Raw genomic sequence first — 21,206 nt, 5'->3', positions numbered from 1 at the left:
AACCCTTGTGCTGTGGTCTGGTGCATCACATTAAAAACATGACAGCACAAGTGTTGCATCCATGCACCAACTGAGGAACGCTGACAAATAACACGGAGGGGCAGAAGGAAGAAGTGTTCACCCTCAGTTTTCCACCTTCCATCTGCTTAGTGAGACGTGCAGAGGCCTGGATGTCAGCTGCCCACTAGTAATGTTTTTAATTCTGCAAGAACCGGTAATGTTTTCAAAAGGAACTGATTTGCAATTCTGTGGGCCAAAGCTGGCCCTGAGCCTCCTTTCCTGACTCCTGAGGATGCTCCAGTGCATCTCCTCCCATGGAGGACATAAGCAAGCTGACACCAGTCATAGTTTCTGCAATACCACATTGTGTTTTCAGCAGGAAGGTGCAAAGTACTTAGGGGATTGTGTTATGCTTGTTCTGAACAGTAAACTTTATCCAGAAATCAGGCAAAACAATACAAACTGCACAGCATAGCTACAATTCAATTTTTGTCCCCCAGCCCACCTCTCTGAATTGCTGCGCTAAGTTTACTTTCTGGACCAGTGTGAATTCTGTAATAAGACTACTTTGAGACAAGTGCACTCATAAAAAAAAAAAAAAAAAAAAAAAAAAAAGAGCAATCTTCAAAGGCAAGCCTTAATCAGCATCTCAGGTCTGACTACTATCAGCAGAACTTCTCAAAGACTAACCAAAAAAACCCAAGTTATTAACCAAAAAAAACCCCTTGTTATTAACCCAAGAAGATCTTGCAAGCTTTGCTTGCGAGAATAAGGCACTATGGCTGGTAATTTCAGCCTTTAAAGTGATTCCTTGGGGGTTTTTTCCCCTGGATATTTTAGATGTTTTAGATGAAGGAAAACCCTTTTCCTTCTGCATCTCTTAAAACCATGTAAAGGGTGGTGAGCCCCATATCCATACTGCTACAGTGCAGCTTTGGTGAAGAAGCCAGAGGGACATTACATAAAACTGTGGTCACACAAGTCAGCCTTTCTGGCTGCTGAACAAAAAAAAAAAAAAATCCTAAAATCAGCTGCCTGGAATGACACAGAAGACTGAAAGCTATCCTATAGACGAGGCTAGGGTATCACTGCCTGTCAGAAAGGCAGGGAATTGTCCTGCTGCTGCCCATAGCTTGGCAGGCAGGAGATCACTCACTTTACAAGAATCCTGCAAGTTGCTTTGTAGGAGAGGAGGCTGAGAGCAGGCGAGGGGTGGGGCACAAAAGACACGAAAAACAGAACCCAGCAACTCTATCACATCAACAGGAGATGCTCCCTAAATAACTGTCAGCAGACAGCTGCTAGCACTACAGGAGAAAAGCTAATTCTGTGATATCAAGCAGGAAGACAGTAACAGATTAAATCTGAGACGGCTATGGGGAAGTTGATTAACAGACCAGCTTCACTACAAATCAAGAGCATATTCTCTCGATTTCTAACAGGCAAGGATTTCACCACCTTTAACAAATTTAACTCCACAAGATATGGGATTAATAGCAGTAATATGTTGCAAATGGATGACTGAGGAGCAAAAGGACTAACCTATCATCAGGTCTCACTGCACGACCTCCTCAAGTGCTGGGCTAACCCTGCTTACAGAAATGCAGCAACCAGTTCCCAGAGATCAGCTCTGGAATACTAAAGTCGAGATCTGCAGCTGTGCTTCTGCTCCAACAGATAAGGACTCCTACCAGACAAGGGAGTAACTGCAATCAGTAACAACAAAAAGAACAGCTTCTTAAGACCAATTAAGTATACAGAACTAAAATACACCTGTATGGAAGGGGCTACTCCATAAAACAACCCACTGAAGACATCTTAAGATGAACTCAAGATGAACTCTTTGCAAAGAAGTTGACTCTCTTAAATGAAAATATAAACTTACTTTGTACCTCGGAACAGATCCTGATCCAACATTGATAGGGCTTGGAACTACTCCAACGATCAACATTTTAAGTTATATGCTCCTATTTCCAAGGCAGAGCAAGAAGTTAAACTGCAGCAGAAGCAAAGAAACTCTTGTGACGTCTCTCGGCAGCATTCGTCCTCAACTACCAACAGGAGATGGATGAGAAGGTGCTCAAAGATAAACCAGCCTACACATCTGTGAAGCTAATATCAGCTCTGCAGAAGGATAACTGAAAGCCCTAACAAATCTTCCTTTTGCTATTAGATTCAAAGAGATACCTTTTCAAATGAATTAGACCTACTCCTAGTCCATCTCTTAATTAGGCTGCACAAAGCAACACAAAATTTAAATTCCAGCAGGTCATTTCCTACCTTGCCAAGCTACATTACTTGGCAGAGAAGTGATGCAATAAGAATTCATTACTCAATAAAATGATATTCTATTTATACATATGGCCTTGAACATACCACATTATGTAATCTGGAGATTCCTATGCAATGTGACATAGATTCGTATGTATTTCTCTTTCTTTCTCTATTGTTTCTAAATGAACATCTTAAACATCTTGAAAACAAATATAAAATGCAAACTCATTAAAACCTCTGGCTTCTTTTTAAACTAGTCATTCCAAACTACCATCCTCAGACATGCAAGTGTTTTTCTCCTCCTCACGTTGTGAGATATGGGAGAAAGGGCAAGTAACACAATGTAATTAAACACAAAACGTTGACAAATTCAACAGGCTTGGAGTGGGGTTTTTTGATGTTAAGTTCCAAACCAACCAACCAAAACCAACAGAAAAAAAAAGGTACTACATTTGGTCTTATTTGTTCGTGAAGTAATATTCAGAAAGATCTCTCAAAGAAAGTTTCTTTGCAGATTAACATTTCTGAAAGTGTAAAAATCCCCTTTTTGTCTCTCTCATTCTTTAACGTCACTAAATCCAGACCATTTGGATAATAAAGTTACCAACTTAGTTCCCTATTTATCTAATTAAAACTTCTGTGCAGCTCATATGGAAAATTTGTTTACAGCTGAAAAACAACTGAAGTATAAAAAGCAGCTGCAAAGGAAATGATGTCACTCATACAGCGTTAATGCAGGCAGAGCTGGCTGTCAGCGTATCGGCACCAGGAAGATCCTGATTTATTGTTAATCTCAACTTTTGAGCCAAATAATCTATTAAAAAAAAAAAAAAACAAACCTATATGGCTCTTTCAGTGAAATCCTACTCTCTCTGAAGCATCAGTGGTAAATTTTCAGCAAGATCATGACTTCAAGCCTGGTATTTTGTACTAAGTTTTTTTGTACAGAACTGGTCCACTTTTGTCAGTAAGGATAAAAGGATGAATCTTTAGCTGCTTTCACCCACCAAAAACACAAGCAGCACAACTATGCAAAGCAGTTTCTCTTCTCATGCACAGAGAGAGACCAAGAGGACTTGGTTTTGCTGATTTTGAGTGTTACCTATGTAAATGCGGGTGATAAGAAGACAGGCATCGTTTCGTTCCAGCAGGTAGCTCACATACACACAACCATCACCTTCAACGCACAATTCTGTTGCCCAAAGGCACTTGTTCCCAGATATTGCTTTTAATTCACAAGCCAGTTAAGCATACATTCTCTTAATTTTTTGCTCTACAGGGTCATGCACACTGCCATTTGGGCCAAAGATGACCGCAGAGGAGGTGCCCTCCCTCTTTCCAGGAGACTCCTCCATCAGGGGGGAGCAGGGGACAGATACTTCTTCTGTGGTCCTGGAGGAGGAGGATTCAGGTTCAAGTCCTTCGCGTGAAGTTCCCTAGCAATACTCCAACAGGTTACAGATCTGCATGCAAATCCTATGACAAGCCAGTTCCTAGTAACCCTATTTGTAACAAGTAAGCATCACCTCTTGGCTGCAGCGTCTTCCGTAGTTTGTCCCTCAGAAATAGAGGGCTGCCTCCCCTCCTCTCTCATATAAAGAGACAATTGTAAAATGCACAATGCAGACAACTGCTAATGCTTCTTCAAGACATTACACTCCTTCCTTAACGGTAAAATATCATCAGAAAATAAACACTTTCCTACAAGTTTTCAGAGAGGTTTAAAAAAACCCCCTAGAATTCATGTCATAACACATTAGGATGAAAGGATGTAAAAATCTAACATATGCTTATTTAACTACGTGCATTACTAACAAAAAACCTATTTCATAGCACCTACACATCTGCTGGATCTGAATTATAACCATGGTGCCGTAACTTGGAAACAAGTTTAACAAATTTTTATACGCAAACATTGTGCATAAGGCACAAACGTTAGACAAAACAGCTCTTCCCAGTCAAATTCGGACTTCTTACTATATGCACATACGCTTTAAGTGTATCATATTTAATTTTAAATGGAAATGTGTGTGTGTATATATATATCAATATGTACATATATATATTTCAAAATTCAACTGTCATCTTGTTGCTCATAGACCATACTTGAGTACGACTCTAGTGCCCCAATTAAGTATTAGTTTTGGCACTGTCAACACAACACCATAATGCAGATTCAATAAATAAAAGCACCCTACATTTCCTCCATAAACCCGTCACACAGACTACCTCGAAATCCTGAGCCTGCAAGTCTATTTTGAAACTAAATCTTTGAATACATATCATTGACATATAACAGCAATGAGCAAACTACAACCGTATTGTAACCAAGCTCAATTAACTTATCTGGCAAGAATACACCTACCGATTGAAAGCGGTTACTAAACATCAGAATGAAATAAAAAGATTTAGCCACAATGCAGAGCAAATAGATAACTCTTCAAAACTAATGAAAATTTTGTTTTCATGAAATATGTCAGCAAATTTCTCCAAAATGTTTTGCATTCTTTTACTCACACATTTCACATTGCTTTACTCTACTTAGACTTACCCTGGGCATGAAATTATCTCTTTTCTTATAGCTGTTCACGTTTTTCCCCCAAGTAATTAGCAAGCTACATCCCCTTTGACAGAGGGATACTAACAAGCTCCTACAGTTTCCAGTAGGACAAGGAATCCAAAGCTACTAATAGCAAACAAGTCATTTAAGCAAAAAAGGATTACAAAGGCTCGTTGCAAGAGACTGGAAACTCACCCGTATTTCAGATTAAGGCTTTCTGAGGAGCTCTTTCGTAATGAGTTTTGACTCCATTTTAGAAACATATTTCACTATTTTCTTTTAAAAACCAAAATATTGATTTGAATATGTATTAATAATTTCTTCTTTTTGAAAATAACTAAGTACTAGAAAGACGGAGAAGTGTTTTCCAAAGGGAAAATGACGGGAACGTTAATTTTGTAACAAAACCTCCCTCCTGAGATCTCAAAGTTTAAAGAAAACAAAAGTCATACAAAACTTTTTAAAAAAGGTTTTCCATTCTTCACTACCAGGACACCAAAATAAGCTGCAAATCAAGCCAGAACGCAGCGTATTTGCAAAATTTCACTGCTGAAAATCCCTATAACCACGTCCCTATTAAATAAAGGACATTTAGACGAGCGAGAGCTCCTAAACAGAAAAGCAGAGAGACCAGCATACCTTGAGGACCTCCATGGGTACCTGGGTGGCGGGGGGCAGGCTGGTGGGGACACTGACGTTGATGGCAGGTGTCTGGCTGACGGGTACTCGCTGCTGCATGAACTGGGCTGCTTGCTGCTTCTGCTGCTGCTCCCGACGCTCTTGCTCCTGCATCTGCTCACGCATGAGCTGCTGTCGTAGCAGGATTCGTGAGGTCATGCTGGAGGAGCTTAAGGGAGGCTTGGAAGCGCCAGGATGCTCGGAATTGCTGTGGGAAGACCAGAGAGAGACAGCTCAGCTTCCACAAGCGGGATCATGGCTCCAGCGGTCGGAGCTTGCAGAATTACACCGAAATGTGGGGCGGGATGGGTGAGGATACACTGCACCGTGCGAGGGAGAATTCGGAGCCGACCTACTTCAGGTACTTAGCAGCCACCTTAGGCTGCCTTCACTTGACGGCAGCTAACCATTTCCAAACGCCAATATCCAGCTGTAAAGAGCTACTTGCTGTTTAAATTTTACAGCAACCATCCACAAGAAAATCAAATGCTTTTATAGATAGCAGCAGGTACTCATATTCCTTTTTTTAAAAAGTAATAAAGGGCTGTATCAAGTCTAATGATAGTTACAGATAATACTCTAGGTCTAATGATCGAGCTCAAAAATAAATAGATAAAATAAATCTACCTCTTCCATGAAAGCACAACATAACAAAGTTCAGTTATTTTCTGCAAAATGCTGCCTTGGAGTTGGATTTGCTGGTGGCGACCCTCTTCATTGCTAGAAACTAGACCCAAAAAAAACCAACCAAAGGTCCCACTTCAGGCCTACCAGCATCTTCCAAGCGCAGTGAGATACAAGAACAGGCAGAATAAACAACAATAACGGCTTTATTTCGGTCACGCTTTATAAAGCGTATCAGGCTGGCCCAAGCTAGCACACTGCACTGTTTCACCACCTAAGAGCTATTTCTAAGCCATTGGCAAGCAGAGCTTCCTACCAGACAGCATGGGACAAACCATGGGACTTTGCCATGGACTCCAGGGACACCTTCTGAAGCAACCCACCATTTCATTAGCCCTCAGAAGTAAAATCCATTTATAAGACATTTCCGTAGCATAAGGCAGGACAATCAGGGTATGTAAATACCAAGCTGCACATCCTTCGAGGGGAGGATGTTGGAAGTAGGTAAGAATACATGACTCCGCATAAGAAAGAGCTACCATGCGTATAATTCAGGATATTTGGTTTCTGATTCTGACTGCTGCCAGCCCATGGAAGGAAAGGGCTCATTAGCCTATAACGATGCAGGGCCATGCCTGGGGAAGCCAGCAGTAACCCTCCCGCTCTAGGAGGCAGCTGCTCTTGCAAACCCCACCTCTGGCTCCGGTGTTTAGGTGCTACCTGCAGGATGCTGACGGGACAGCTTGCAAAGGAGTCCAGGAGCCAGCATCCCTTCTAGCTCTCCCCTGGAGACTGTGGGCACCGAGAGCTACTTGTGCTTGGGCAGCTGGAGCCAGCGCTGCTGGAAGTTTTCCAGCTTTGTTTAGGACTGATGTTGAAAACAGTTCAGAGTAGAAACGAAAAAGGAGAACCCACACTTGCTCCCCCAAGAGTTCAAACTCTGCTGTTCCAGAGCACACATTTTGGGGGCAGGGAGGGAGGGAGGGGACCATCTTGCTATTTAAGACCTGTCAGGTTGAAACATTCACAGAGACACTGATCCTTTTGATAAAAAAAGAGAAAACCTTTGTGGTGAAACTAATGCAGCTGTGGAATAATTGCACTAATTAGCTGCTCAAGACAAGTCATTGACTGTGATACTTGCAAAAAACACCACCCTTTCAATTCAGGGCAAAGCAATTCTCACATCTAAACCCAGCAGCGTGTTTCCTTGACTGCACATCTGAACCACTTGCACATTTCCAAACCAAGGACATGCTTTATTTCCATGACCAGGATAGTTATACATCAGTGGTCTCCCAATTTTTTTGATCACGCACTGCTACCAGGAAAAAAATGTTTGAGCATGCACCCCCAATACAGGTATATTTATTTATTTATGAATTATATACATGTACTACTGAAGCGCTAATATTTTCTTCCTGCCCACCAATAATAGTGCACACCCCACTTTGGATACCACTGTAACAGATGAGCAAAAAAAGGCACTGAAATGCTGCTTTTAAGGAAGGATTCATTCTCCTCATGTTGAGGAAAAGCTTATTTTGTATTGCACTAAGCAGGATTCTTATTTGTGTACTACTGGCATTTTTTTATAGATACCTAATGCTGCAAAATTGGTAACCCTGCAGTTCCTCCCACCTTCTTTCATTTTGAACTGTTTCTCCGCCTACCAAAGCCAAGTGTGCTGAAAACCATCTCAGAAGAACCTTCCCATGTACTAAAATTTTGGAGAATGCGAGGGAGAAGGAAGGAGCAATGATTTCCATGGCATTTCAAATAGCCCCTGCCAGGAACCTCATCTCTTTCACGCGATTACTGTATATACTCACACCAACAACTCAACAACTGTCCTTACAGCTTCCTGCAGGGGTCCACTGTTGATTGAAAATTGTCAACAAAAGCTTCAGGTATTGTGCCTTTCAAAGAAACAATAGTCCCAGAAAATGCTGTTCTGCCAAATTCTTCCCCAAAGGGCAGAGACTCTTCCAGGTTTTATTTCTTTTGCAGTTCTGCTCAATATTTTAATTATTCACTGGAAAATATGGCTTAGATGCAATTAGGTAGTCCAAGGTCAGGCAATGTACTTTTTAAACAAGTATCAAAAGAAGAGCAGACACCAGCAAGGGGAAGAAGAGTCTGATTTTGTTCACATCCAGAAAACTAGATTTTGGTGGCCCGATGACGGGGAAGAAAAAGCTCGAGAGGAGATTACTGAATGTCCTGTTCATCCTTATTTCAAAGGAGAAGCCAGAAACCAGCGTAGCTCCAACAGAGCCACGAGCTCAGTGGACATATCATTCTCTTATTTGTGCATGTTGTAATTTTATGCAGTATAGAGGCGTGCAAGCCCTGAATGCAGGTAGTGCTGGCAGCAACGTGCTGCCAGGCCGCAGCTACCACCGTCAACGCATTTGAGTTCAAATAACGCTTTTGTCTGGGATAAAAGCTGCTGGACGACACCTGCCTGCCTGACCAGATGCTCCCGTCACAAGCACTGCAAAGAAAACTGGACAAACTGGACAAACACAGCTCCTATCATGCACATTTCCCGTTATTCATCCCCTGGGAGCTGTAAAGCTCCTCCCGTAGGCAGGGCGGTTTCACCACACCAGCACTCCTTCCGTTGATCAAATGTGGAAAACTGTTTGAAACTCAGGTATCTCATCCTCTAAGCCTGTCCCATGCACAACACGGACCATCCTCCTGCCCAGCTTCCCTTCCCCACCACGTCTGCTCCTCTTCTCAACCCAGGACACTCCGCGCAAAGCTCCAAGGTGGAATGGAAGATGGCTTGGGTTTCATCACCGTGTACCCTCCGGAGAACAAACAGAAGGTTAGTCAAACTCAGTTTTCCAATCAAAAAAGCAATTAAAAACTTTTTATGGCAGAGGCTTCATCAAGAGAGTTTTGAAAATTCGTATTTTTAAAGCTTCTTGACCTGTACGTGCTGCTGCACAGGCAGATCTTTTCCCATGATCGAGCACGGTACCACAGTACGACCCAGAACCTGGACACATGGATTCAATACCCTCCTATGCGAGCTGATTCACCGCCGGATTATGCAGAGTTGGTAACAGAGCCCACACACACAACTGATACACGATGTGATTTAGATACTTCCTGCAAACACGGTGTATGGATACCATTTAATTGCAATAAATGAAACCAACTCATCCTTTTAATTGACATATGATTAAACCGGTTATCCATTAGCAGTCTAATAAGCATAGTGTAATACAGACTGAGAGTTATTAGTTATGAGTGTCATGTGCCAATCCAATTAATCATGAAGTGATAACGTTTATTTAATAAGTTTAAATTACATATCCTTTGCACAGATGCCTGGGAAATGTTAGTTACTGCATACATAAGTTATAATGCAGATGGCTGTTGGATAATAGAACACAACTGATCAGATTAAAATCAAGTTTGATTTTGTTGCCACCAACTCAAGCAATTACAAAGACCATGCCTTTTAGAGCCTAATCTACCTTCCCAGATGTGTACTGATTACTTTATCTCTGTCTCCTTGGGCAAAAAGACAAACTCGTCTTTTGTTGGTCAGTTTTGTTTTCAGATTCTGATAAGTTGATCAAACAAGTTCTTTGGTTCACAGGCATTTTTTATATGAGTTGCCTGATTTACAAACATTATTTTGCATTAGCTCTGTGTTCATTAAGAAACCTCTCTGGAGATTCTGAACTAGAAAAAATTATTTAACTCAGCTTTGCTTTTTAATTACTGGTTTAGAATTTTTTTTTTTTTTTTTTAAGAAAAAAGAAAAGCCTCCAAAGTAAGGTTTCTTAGACAAATTACAATAATTAAAAACACAGACCAATTCCTCAAACCCAAAGCTTCCTCAAACGGAAATGAACAAGAATCAAATAAAAAGCATTAAAGAAAAAAAAAAAAAGCTTTCGAAACTACTTGCTCTGGGCAGGATCGACTACCCTGCTCTAAGCAGGGAAATGGCACACAAGAGGGAGGCTGCTGCTCTCCTCCGTTCATGCCAACTGTTTGTTAATGGGCTAGTCCACAGAGAAATCAGCCAAGAAAAGCAGATTTAGTACCTCAAGAAATCCACTGAGCTGCACCATATCTTGGAGGTCAGAGGTAAGAAATAACATGGGATTTAAATGCTTGTGTTTCATGTCTTACCCTTATCCCATTCATAATTATTTATAGAGAAAAGAAAGGCATCCACATTTAAGTCTCTGACATTAGCATAAAACTATCTTGATCTTTAAAGCAAGCAGATAGAAGGTTGCTAACGTTATAATTCAAGTACTTGGCTTGACCTCCAGAAGGCATTAATCAGAAGAGACCACTGCACAGCTCCCCTTCCAACACCCCTCCTGTTCCATGACCGCTAGAGTTTCCTCAAAACCAAAGTTTATTTGTCCAGATTCTGTTTTCAGTCTCTCTACCAAGCAGTAAAACCTCAAGAAACTTTTTGTTGCCAGTACTACATATATGGCTGAAATAACAACACCTCTAGCAGCATCTAACCTGCCAGCCAGAATCGCTGTTTGCCACAGAGGGGTGACAGAAAACAGAAGGATACCAAAAGAAAAAAAAAAAAAAAAAAAAAAAAAAAAGGCAAACAAAGGCAAAGGCAAAAAAAAAAAAAAAAACAAAAAAGCAAGAGGGAGCCAGATTACCCCCCAAAAAACCAAACCAGCCCCCTACACAATCTCTTCTCCCCTATCTTCAGCTAAAGCAAGGGATTCTAAGTACAAGAAAACTACTAGGGCATTTTCCCTGGAGCACTTTGTACTTCATTCCTAAAATTTAATAATTGATTGTGGGTTACAGCGATGCTCCACTCACCACGCCAACTGGCTGGTGCTGCTTAAAGTATCAATGTTAAAAAAAACCCAGACCAACAGTTGGCACCCTCGTATGTCCTTTCTTGCCAAGGACAAGGCAATTACATAAACGGTGTGGAGACCTTTATCAGCCTTTATAATAAAGTAGGGACTATGTTTCAGGCCTCTATATGAAAGCAGGTTTCCGCGTTTGAAGGTTACATGTTTAAAGAGACACGCTGCCTGCTGTTAAATCTGCTCCATCATCGAGGTAAACGTTTTTCTGTCCCTCCAGTGCTCCCTTATCCTGACCAGCACCAGCTCCGAGCTGCTCTGCTGCAGCAGCGCCACTTACCCTACACCACAGGCTGCACCCACAGAACAACCCTCAACCCAACGGGCATCCGTCCGTCTACCCGAATGCATCGCGTGCACCTGGTTGGCAGGGGGAAGGAGGAAAAAGCCCTCAAACATCCACCATGCAGATTTACTACCCAGGAGCTAAGGGTTGAATTACAAATCGAATTAATTCAGTGGATACACTTGTCAAAAAAACAAAACAAAACACCAAAAAAACCCAAAAAAACAAACCCACACACACCACCCACAAAAACCAACCACACAAAACACTTCATTTTATCCTCAGCTAAGAATTTTTTTAAGTAGCTGTACACCATTTAGTAGTTTTCCATTTTTCTTCCTGTCTTTAAAACACACCTTCACAAGCTGCTGAACATAATGCTTTCTGAACTTAATGAAAACCTCTCTCATGACCCAGGAGCACTCAGTAAATAATTATTAAGCTCTGGAGGTGGCTTTTGCATGAATGTTGACTTAATAAAATGCCGTAAGTTGATCTGCTTGAATGCCCATTTACTTGGGGACACAGCTTGCGGTATAGCTTGGAAAGCTTGATCACTACCAGATTAAGGAACAAGGTAAAACTAAAGAGGTTCAATCTGGAAGCTGCAAAGGTCACATTTCACAATCCTTTACTACCGTTCCTGTTAAAAGGGAGATGAATAATTGCAAACTGAGAGTATCCTCAAAGGCTTCTATATAATAATCACTATAATGCACCAAGTCTTTTTATGCCTAAACTGAACATCCAGTCACCCAAATGTGTGTGTTTGACATGACATTTCAGAAGGAGATATATATATGTATATATATTTATAATTTTTTTAAAACATGGAGTATTTTATAAGTCTTCCCCCTTCTGAAAGTCACCATCATTATCAGCTGGTCAGCCACAGCTCCTGTGGCTCTGCAGAAGACAGTGGCCACCTCCCAAGCACGGTATTTTTAACTCCCAGAACACAACCTCCATCACAACAAACCAATCACGCCATCTGCTCACGGTGCTGTCGCTCCGGGAAAGCGCCACTTACAGACAGAAGCTGTCAAAGGAGCAGGGCATGAGCATCTGAACTCTAACAGCTTCCATCTTTCCCCCCCGCCCTTGTGTCCAAGGGCTTTTGCTGAGCACCCTTGGGTGAAAGTCAAGCGGCGTCCTGGCTGGCCATGTCTCTAGGGGTGGCTCCAGATAAGGACCTGGCAACTCCAATCCCCACTGAGCAGCAACACAGGCATCGGTGCCTGGCGCCTGCCGGCACTGCAGACCTGTGCAATCCAGCACCTACCGAGGAGAAAAGAAGCAGGGGTTGAGGCAGCCATGCACAAGGTCTTCAGATACCACGAAAGGACTCCAAAACAGCCCAGAAGTTCAGTATCAGCATCTCACTACATCTTGCCTCACCGCATGAGAGTATTGCACAAACTCCTGATGGACACAGCCTGGAGCAAGGCGTGGATCTGCAGCAAGCACAGATAAATGCTCAGCACTACTGCAGGGCTGAGCGTGATCCTCAGACCCGCACCTGGGCAGCTCTACCACCCTCACCGTCCCGCGGACAGACAACTGGCTGCAGGTCTGGGAGAAACGGAAGACGTGGGTTGGCGTTGAAAGCACTTTTCCCATTCATTAATTAAAAGGGGTGTGCTCAGGCCATTAATGACATCAGAGGAGTGGATAAGGGCTGTCTGTAATGGCACGGTTTTCTCACGATCCTTATCGCCAAAAAGATGAATGGAAAGGGTGGGTGCAAGACAAATTTGTTTTCTGGGACATAACTGCTTCACATTCAAGGTTCACCTAGGTGAACCTCCACCTAGGAACCACCAGAGGTGCATCTCACAAGAGCTAGATGTGCATCTTTAATGGTACGGAGACTTGATGTGACGGTGTACACACTGTTTCCCTAGTTTCACCTCTGCTCAACCAGGCTGAATCCCTCAAGCAGAAAAGGAACAGGCAGGTGAACACACCTACACACACAAATAGCTCAAGCTCCCAAAAGTGTTCCATGAAGGGTTAAAGGAATTTAAAATGTAGCTGACTGCATTACTCAATATTGGTTTGGTGCTCTTCCTCGAACTTTCAAAGCCATCACAAACATAGGGAGGAAAAGGGAGGAAAAGGGAGGAAAAGGGAGGAAAAGGGAGGAAAAGGGAGGAAAAGGGAGGAAAAGGGAGGAAAAGGGAGGAAAAGGGAGGAAAAGGGAGGAAAAGGGAGGAAAAGGGAGGAAAAGGGAGGAAAAGGGAGGAAAAGGGAGGAAAAGGGAGGAAAAGGGAGGAAAAGGGAGGAAAAGGGAGGAAAAGGGAGGAAAAGGGAGGAAAAGGGAGGAAAAGGGAGGAAAAGGGAGGAAAAGGGAGGAAAAGGGAGGAAAAGGGAGGAAAAGGGAGGAAAAGGGAGGAAAAGGGAGGAAAAGGGAGGAAGAGAGGTACGAGGCAGAATTGTCTTTCACTTGAAAGCCTGACCAGTCACCTTGTCAAAGGGTTTTTAAACCGTTTTTCAGACACCACATCTATGTGTACTTCCCTCTCTAAACAGCTCTACACACATTTGCAAAACAAAAAGCCAGATATCTAAACCAACCTAGAGATGATAAAAGAAAAAGCAAGGAGATAACACTCCACTAACAACCTCTGTAGTTCTTGATTTTGTAATATAGCATTTACCTTCTTCTATCTGGGTAAATAGAAAAGATAACGCCGTCGCCAAGAGGGAAGATGACGTACAATCACCGCACTTTTTGATACTTTGCAACTACATAGTGCCCAGATCTGACTCCGTGTCACCTTTCCATCACTTCTTGGTTTAGAAATTACCTATCACTTACACGGTTGGATGGCAAGTTTATTCACAGAGGCAGCCCTGCAGAAAACAAGACTTTACCATGTTGTGCTCACAGCTTGTACCCGTCATTCACGTGCGCAGAGTCCCTGCCAACCAAAAAGCCACCGTGCTCCTCGAGGCTTACAGTGACCCAGCAATTCCCAGCCTAAACCCTTCCGCTCATCCGAGGTTTTCTGCTTATTGACTCCACTGTCACAGCGTTATTCAACGCCTTCCAAAGACGACGAGGCAGCTCGAAGCCTCATCTCGCGCAGATGATATCCTCGCTCTGGTATGCTGAGCAAATGGGATCTTAAGAAGCAAAAGGGAAAGTGTTTATGGAAGATTTGCTTTAAATGCTTAAGAACCCCAAACAGTCATAATAAAAACCACAAAGTGAATTCAGTGCTCGGTATGTGATAGGTCGGTGTTATCAGCGTGTAGGACTTGCTTGTTACAGTGAATACTACGTGCAAGGGAACAAACAACCCCTAACACACTACTGCAGTAACTCGAATATTAAAATGATCTTGGACAGATATTATGCAAACTCTCCCTTCAATCTCTAGCCACAGCACTAGCTGTTCATTACAGCACCTCATCAGATCAGGGAGTGTCTTTAGCAACTTTTCTTTCTAATAAAGCAACTCTCCAGACTACAGAAACCAATTCCTCAGCATCCACACGTTTCAAACAAACTTCAGTTTGAGAGTCCTGAAGCATTACTCATAGTTCTTCTGCATTTTTGGCTATTTGTGGAAGAGTTACTGGGGCAAAGAGGATTGTTTTACTGCGCAGGCTGAATGACTGGGGGGAGGAAAAAAAGCCTTTATCCAGCAACAAGTTACTTTACCAACCATTTGGATATTTACACTGCAATTACGATTTGCAATTGCAGGACAGATGTACCAGTCTTGCTGCCTTGGGTATTCACAGCACAGACAGGAAGGTGGGATAAGCTCCAGCTGTCCATGTAAGAAAGCATTAGTGATGTTTACAAACTTGCTAATTGAGGCCAAGCAAAATGATAGTTGTTCACTGGAGAAATTGCCCAACTGCAAACAACCACAGAAGAGATGGCCTTCAGTTCCCTTGCTTACGCCATTCAATGTGACCCACAACATCCCCGACATGGGGTAATCTCAAACCAAGGCTCCTGGAGAAAAACCCCAGCAGTCCATCAGGTAGCGCTAATACGCTACCACGGGATCCAGCAGCATCCTCAGTACAGCCACATCCAGCAATAAGGTCCCTCTGTCCCCAAGTACCTATCCCAAATCCCAACCACTCCCAGTTCAGGGATTTCACAAGATGGGTACAGTTTCTGTATGCTTACAGCCTCGGGGTGTACACTGTGGGTCATGTCAGAACGCCTCAGGGTCTGCTCTGCAGCTGCACAGGGTGGCTGGGGTAGGTTCGTGCAAGTGTTGATTAGAGGACCTCTTCACCCACCGTCCAACAGCTGTAAATTCTATTTTAAGTTCATGACATCGATACGAACTGCAGTCTTTCACAGAAATATTTAGTATTGATTTAAAGGCTGGAGTACTGGGGAATTGGCATCTCCAGGGACTGTTCTGGGAATTCCCCCTCAGCCCCCGTAAAGAAAATTCTGCACCTTGTTTCTAACCAGAAACTGTTCATGAACACCAGGGAGAGGGAAAGAGGAAAATAATTACTTAAACTTAGGGCCACATGTAAATAAAAGAAATACTAAATCAAAAACACAATACAGAATTCAGTCTCATTCAAAATAAGAACATGCAGGCAACATTTATACTTTCTGATGCCAAAGCATCAAAATATATACAAAAAGATCCTCCTTAGTCTATTCATAAGTCTTTTCTTAACAACTCATAAATACAGACCTGCTTTATTTCATTTTGCCATCACCCTTTTGTTCTGCATCTGTCTTAAGTTGCATCTAAAAAGCATAAGCTCTTCTCAAAGAAGAGACGTCAGGAAGAATCCTCAGAAACAACTTTATGCAACCAGCTAAATTCTTAAAAATTAATACAGCTCTACAAAAAGCCTATTTTCAAGTAAAACTATTCAGCATGCATCATGTTTTGTACTGTTTCATGACAACTGAGCCATGCTGTCCATGTGACTTGCTGCAAGAATACCACTTCTTAGTTTTCAAAATACATTACAGCTATTGGTTTGGGGTTTTTTGCTGGGAGTGTGGGGGGGAGGAGGGCACGGGAGCAGCCAACTCAAAAATATTTACAAGTCTTCTTGTTAGACCCTCTTAATCTCTTCTGTGCTGCCAGAAGCATAGCACTTGAATGGCTATTTCTGTTCAAAGCTGTATTTGTTGTGGAACTACTGCAAACTCCTGAATCATGTAAACAGAGACAAGAGCCAAAAAAATGTGTCACTGGACTTTAAGTTCACATCTGCCTTAGTTACTAGGACAAAAAAAAAAAAAAAAAAAAAAAAAGGCAGGCACTCGATTTATAACCAATAAATCCTGCAAAGACTACAGTTAATCATGAATTCTCGCAACAGGGTTTTGTTTAATCTGGTTTATTTAGCATTCATGACCTTGGCAAAGTACCTGCGGGAGCACCCACCATTACTCTGGAGCAGCAATTCACACCTTCTGTTATTTTAGGCTACAGCAGACAACTATACAGCGCTGCATTAGTCAACCAGGTTTATAAATTTGCGGCAAAGTCACCTGGAAATGATGTACAGATCCAGACTCACTGGAGCCCAGCAGCCAACAGTATTGCTGGCCCTAAAAAGCCGTATTATAACGGCTCTCAGCCTGGACTTGGTAGCAGCTGTACATTTCTGCAAAACAAATGCTGGGCGAACATGCTGCTGGGAGCAAAATCACCCTCCCATTTTTATCTTCTTGGTTGAGAAAGGTTAGCACTAGAAACCATTCCCTCACCTCAACCTACCACTTTGGATGCAAGCTTCACCTTCTCTTCACTCACCTTCTTCTGTTCCTCCTGATCCTCCTCCAGCCAGAAGAATCCCCAATATTTCCAATATGCTGGAAACTATGGAAAGCCCCAAAACAACAACAAAAACCCACGCAGCTGCTTGATCTCAACTTCCTACAGATTTCAGAGAGCTACCACTGCAGGCAGGGACAAATTCTACTAAGTGGTCTTTGGCACTAAACTGTAGAAGACATACTACAGGTATGGGAACAAGCAGCATATTTTTGGATAAGAATGGGACATCACATGTGGATTAACAAAAAATGTTGCTGTCATTATCCACAGAAAAAATTTGGATTAAATTGTAGTAGCCTGTTTTTTCCATACAAGCATTTGCTGAATTCAGAAATTTAGTAGCTGCCTGATATTGAGTTGCCAATATGTGTCTAATACACTGAAAATATTTTTCCCATCCTTTTAGAGAGGCTGCTGCAAAGCCACATTCAGGAACTGCAATTGGTTTTCCAAGTACTCAGGGGGAAAAAAAAAATATATATAAAAAAAAAAAATCTATTTTTAGCAACCTCCAGAACAAACAAGATGTTATTCTTGTTTTTACAAGCAGATAACAAAATGTCTTGTCCACTTACACTTGCATTATCTACCACTTACTGTAGTTTAAGATTGTACAAATCACTCGGGAAGAGTCAAAAGATACTTTACCTTAAAAGCATTAACCTTATGTATTGTTAAACTTCTGTGTCCCTTCTCTTCACAGAGCTATAAACCTGGCTATACAATTCCTAGTCTTAATAGAAGGACATATATTTGGTTTTGCATAGAATTGACATTATAGACTACTTAAAATTGTATTAAAGCCAGTATTAACCTCTACACACTCCTGGGTACAGAAAATGAGCATCAGAATGCCAACGTTATTCAATTACCACTTGCACAGTCAAAGTGTTTGCAATCCTATTCACAAGTTATCAAAAAAACCCCAAAAACCAACCCCCACAAACCCCATGCCTGGACTAGGGAAAGCCATCTTCTGCAGGATTTCTTCTTATTTTGCTAGCTCCCGGACATCTCCCTTCATACACTAGATGGAGCTTTGTCCCCTGCTCCCCCAGCCTGCTGGCTGGCACCGCACCCCGTTAGGGATGGAAAGGGTCAAGAGGCACGGGGTGAAATACCGGCCTCACCCCGAATGAGCAGAGGGCACGCAAGGGCTTGAGGAATGGCATGGCACCAAGCGAGTACCCGGGCTCTCACCGTACCCTCCCTGGTCCTGCTCGCCTCTCGCCCACATTAATCCCTCCTTCGAGCACTCTTTCGTCATTTTCAGAGAATCAAAGATTTAAACAACTCCGAATCCCAAACCGCGTTGCAACTTCTACCAGCCTTTACTATGGCCGTGAGGCACCGCCTTGAGTTCACACCACATTAAAATTACACTGATTTTTCTCCCCTTATAGAGGGACAGCACTTAAGCTTATTACCAGATTACACACCTGAATTGCTCACTGGCTTTCCTGGAACCCTCTTTATGCTCCCACTTATTTTCTTTCAACATAAACTCTTCAGTCTCCTCTGTCTAGCACCTGAAACTTCTGTGCCTCTGTTTAGGCTCCAGACTTGGATCCACTGACACTTTTGGGAAACAACTCATTGATGAGAGTAAAATTCCCCTTAATTTTTATCTGCTGGATTTGGTCTGTATTGTTTCAGAGCACAGTTCAGCTCATCCTTCTGGTGACCTGCCACAATTCCATTAGGATCTTTCAAAACACAACAGGATATGTATGGTCCATCATCGGTATTTCTATGATGAATTTAAACTCAATGCGACAGAGAAGAGCCCAGAGGAATGAGTCACTCTGGAATGGCACAAGTGGCCAGCACTGCAACACAAGCATAGAAATCAGGAGCCTCAGGCTGTATCAGATAAGGTAATACCAGAGGACGGAGAAGCCCTAGTGTCCACAGTACAAGACATCTGTGTAAGACCTTGTGGGCAAGGGCTCCACTGAAAATGAATTGAGGAGAGAAACAAGAGCCCACTTTATAGCGGGAAGCTAAAGAAAAGTTTGGCATTTTAATTTCGCAAAATGGAGGTTGACAGGGAGTGCTGCTGTCTATAAATACAGCAGAAAAACAAACACCCAGGAGAGAACCCTGGCATTTCACCAAGTGATATGAACGAGCTATGAACAAGATTAAACTGGTACCAACAGTCTCATTCTGAGAAGTCCAGTCCCGAAACAGTTTCCAACTGGAGGACTGGTGAAGGAACAATTTGCTTCTTTTCAGATAAAAGACTCGTTGCCTAATCAAAGCAGGTCCCTGTGGAACAAAGCAGCCAGTACGAATTAAGGGCTGCAGAAGATGCCCTCCAGCCACAGGCTCCAACAGGACAGATGCAGGACAAAGCAAACTCCTCGGCAGAGCATACAGATCTGAAGTAGCACTGGAATACAGTACTGCACAAAACAGAAGCTGTTACCTTCACATATATCAGCATGGCCAAACGCAATCCTTCTGGAAGGTGAGCATGCTAGCTTGAGCAGGCTTCTCAGCAGGTCCCACCAAAACAAAGATGTTCTTCTAGAGCTACCAGCCCATCCAGACCCTAACAAAACATTCCTCATATCATCTGGTATGCTGGGTTGGCTGGAAAGCGAGTGTCAGCAGTCATCATGCTGCAATTTCTTGGAAGTCCTCTCTCCCCCCTGGCCCCCACCTTTGAGCACACCATTGCCTGTATCCTCTCCTACATTGGCCCAGCTGAGTGAGCCAGAGTTCAGAAGTGTTGAACTGAAGCAGTAAATAATACCTCAAAAATGCCACCCCTCCTTTCCAACTAATTCAGAAATAACTTGAGTGCCTATGTCACCACTTTGCAAGTAAGTGACTACAGTTTAGCTGACCCCACCTTTTGTGTCTGGCTGCTACACTATTCCCCAGATTTCTGCACTGAACCATGCAGAGACCAGAGGGGTCCAGTGCTTCCTTAATTTGGGGAAGTCACATGTTCAAATGGAATAAGTCAATGGATAAGTCTAACTTCAAGTACTAACATTAGGAAAAGGTCTGAAAATAGTCTCCAAATAAAGGTCATTTTTGTCATGCAAAAGTTCCTCCAAGTCAGTATTTCTTAAATAGGCAAAAACTCCATCAGGCGGTACAAATAACTGACATAATAGCACAAAAAGAAAGCTAGAGTTAGAAAACTGTGGGAGCAGGTGATGAAAAGGAGAAGCTGTTATTCGTTCACATCAGAACAATCAGCCTCGGTCCCTATTTTCTTCCTGTTGACCATACCACGTTATTCAGTTCAACTGGCCCGCAGAGTCAGCATCAAAAAGTTTTGCCTAAATCAAATGTTCAAGCAGATCACCAGTTTTGAGCAGAAATATTTGCTTCTTTATTCAGTTGAGGAACAAAATAAAAATAGGAAAATAAATAAAAGGCACACCTACCATACTTTCTTCTCCTAGAAGGCCTCTCCTGGTTTCCAGGCAATGGCTTCCTGACCAGCCCAGGGGTATCTCTAACAGTCCAGACTGGACAGCCAAAACTGGTCAGTCAATTTAATTATTTTTTCAGGTCAACATGTTTATAACATGAATATAACTTACAGCAGACTTTGATAGAGGAAGAAAACTCACATTCCCTTCCAGGGAGCTTGCCTTGCAAGGAGAACGAAGGCAATTTACCTTCAAGAGTCTTAACACCACACGTTCATTGGCCCACCACTTTCTGCCATCTTGGAAAGCTGGAGCTCTCAAGCTTTAAACTACCAGGCCATATGGGCTAATCTATACAAGCTCACCTGCCCCTCCTCTGCCAATCGAAAACTGATAACCCAAAGATTAGGGTCCCCCCCAACACAAACATAAAAACAAGAAATACCAACTACAGAAAGGGACAACTTAAAGTAGACAGAAGGCATGCAGAGAAAGAGATTTAATCCAGAGCAGATTTAAGAGGGACTCAATTCAAAGACAAAACAGCAGCTGAAGGGTCCAACAGCCACACATCACCTGACAAAGATACCATCACCCGTAATGACTTTCAACACAAGGATTTTGAGCAGAGCCTCTTAGGGGACTTACCTGGGGGGACACAGCCTGGGCAACAAAGACAGGACTTGAAACCACATCTCTAAATCCCAATATCAT

At 42.6% G+C, this 21,206-nt stretch overlaps 1 protein-coding gene across 6 annotated transcripts in view; it reads right to left on the bottom strand.

Annotated features, from left to right (window-relative positions):
- Positions 1-21,206, bottom strand: part of MITF (melanocyte inducing transcription factor) — a 112,438-nt gene that overhangs the window by 45,503 nt on the left and 45,729 nt on the right. For 5 of the 6 annotated variants that reach the window (XM_087743100.1, XM_087743095.1, XM_087743097.1 and 2 more), the window contains one exon: positions 5,474-5,720. In XM_087743100.1, the coding sequence (XP_087599226.1) occupies positions 5,474-5,671 (198 nt within the window). In that variant the 5' untranslated portion in view covers positions 5,672-5,720. Of the gene's footprint in view, positions 1-5,473; positions 5,721-12,590; positions 12,613-21,206 lie in introns of those variants that run through there. The other variant, XM_087743101.1, reaches the window with a different exon arrangement.

The sequence above is a fragment of the Nipponia nippon genome, unplaced genomic scaffold, assembly GCF_047370975.1.
Source record: "Nipponia nippon isolate SJK-2023a ecotype South Korea unplaced genomic scaffold, ASM4737097v1 scaffold_9, whole genome shotgun sequence".
Taxonomy (NCBI): domain Eukaryota; kingdom Metazoa; phylum Chordata; class Aves; order Pelecaniformes; family Threskiornithidae; genus Nipponia; species Nipponia nippon.
The sequence above is the reverse complement of the archived record's forward strand: the minus strand, read 5'-3'. Positions and strand labels throughout refer to the sequence as shown.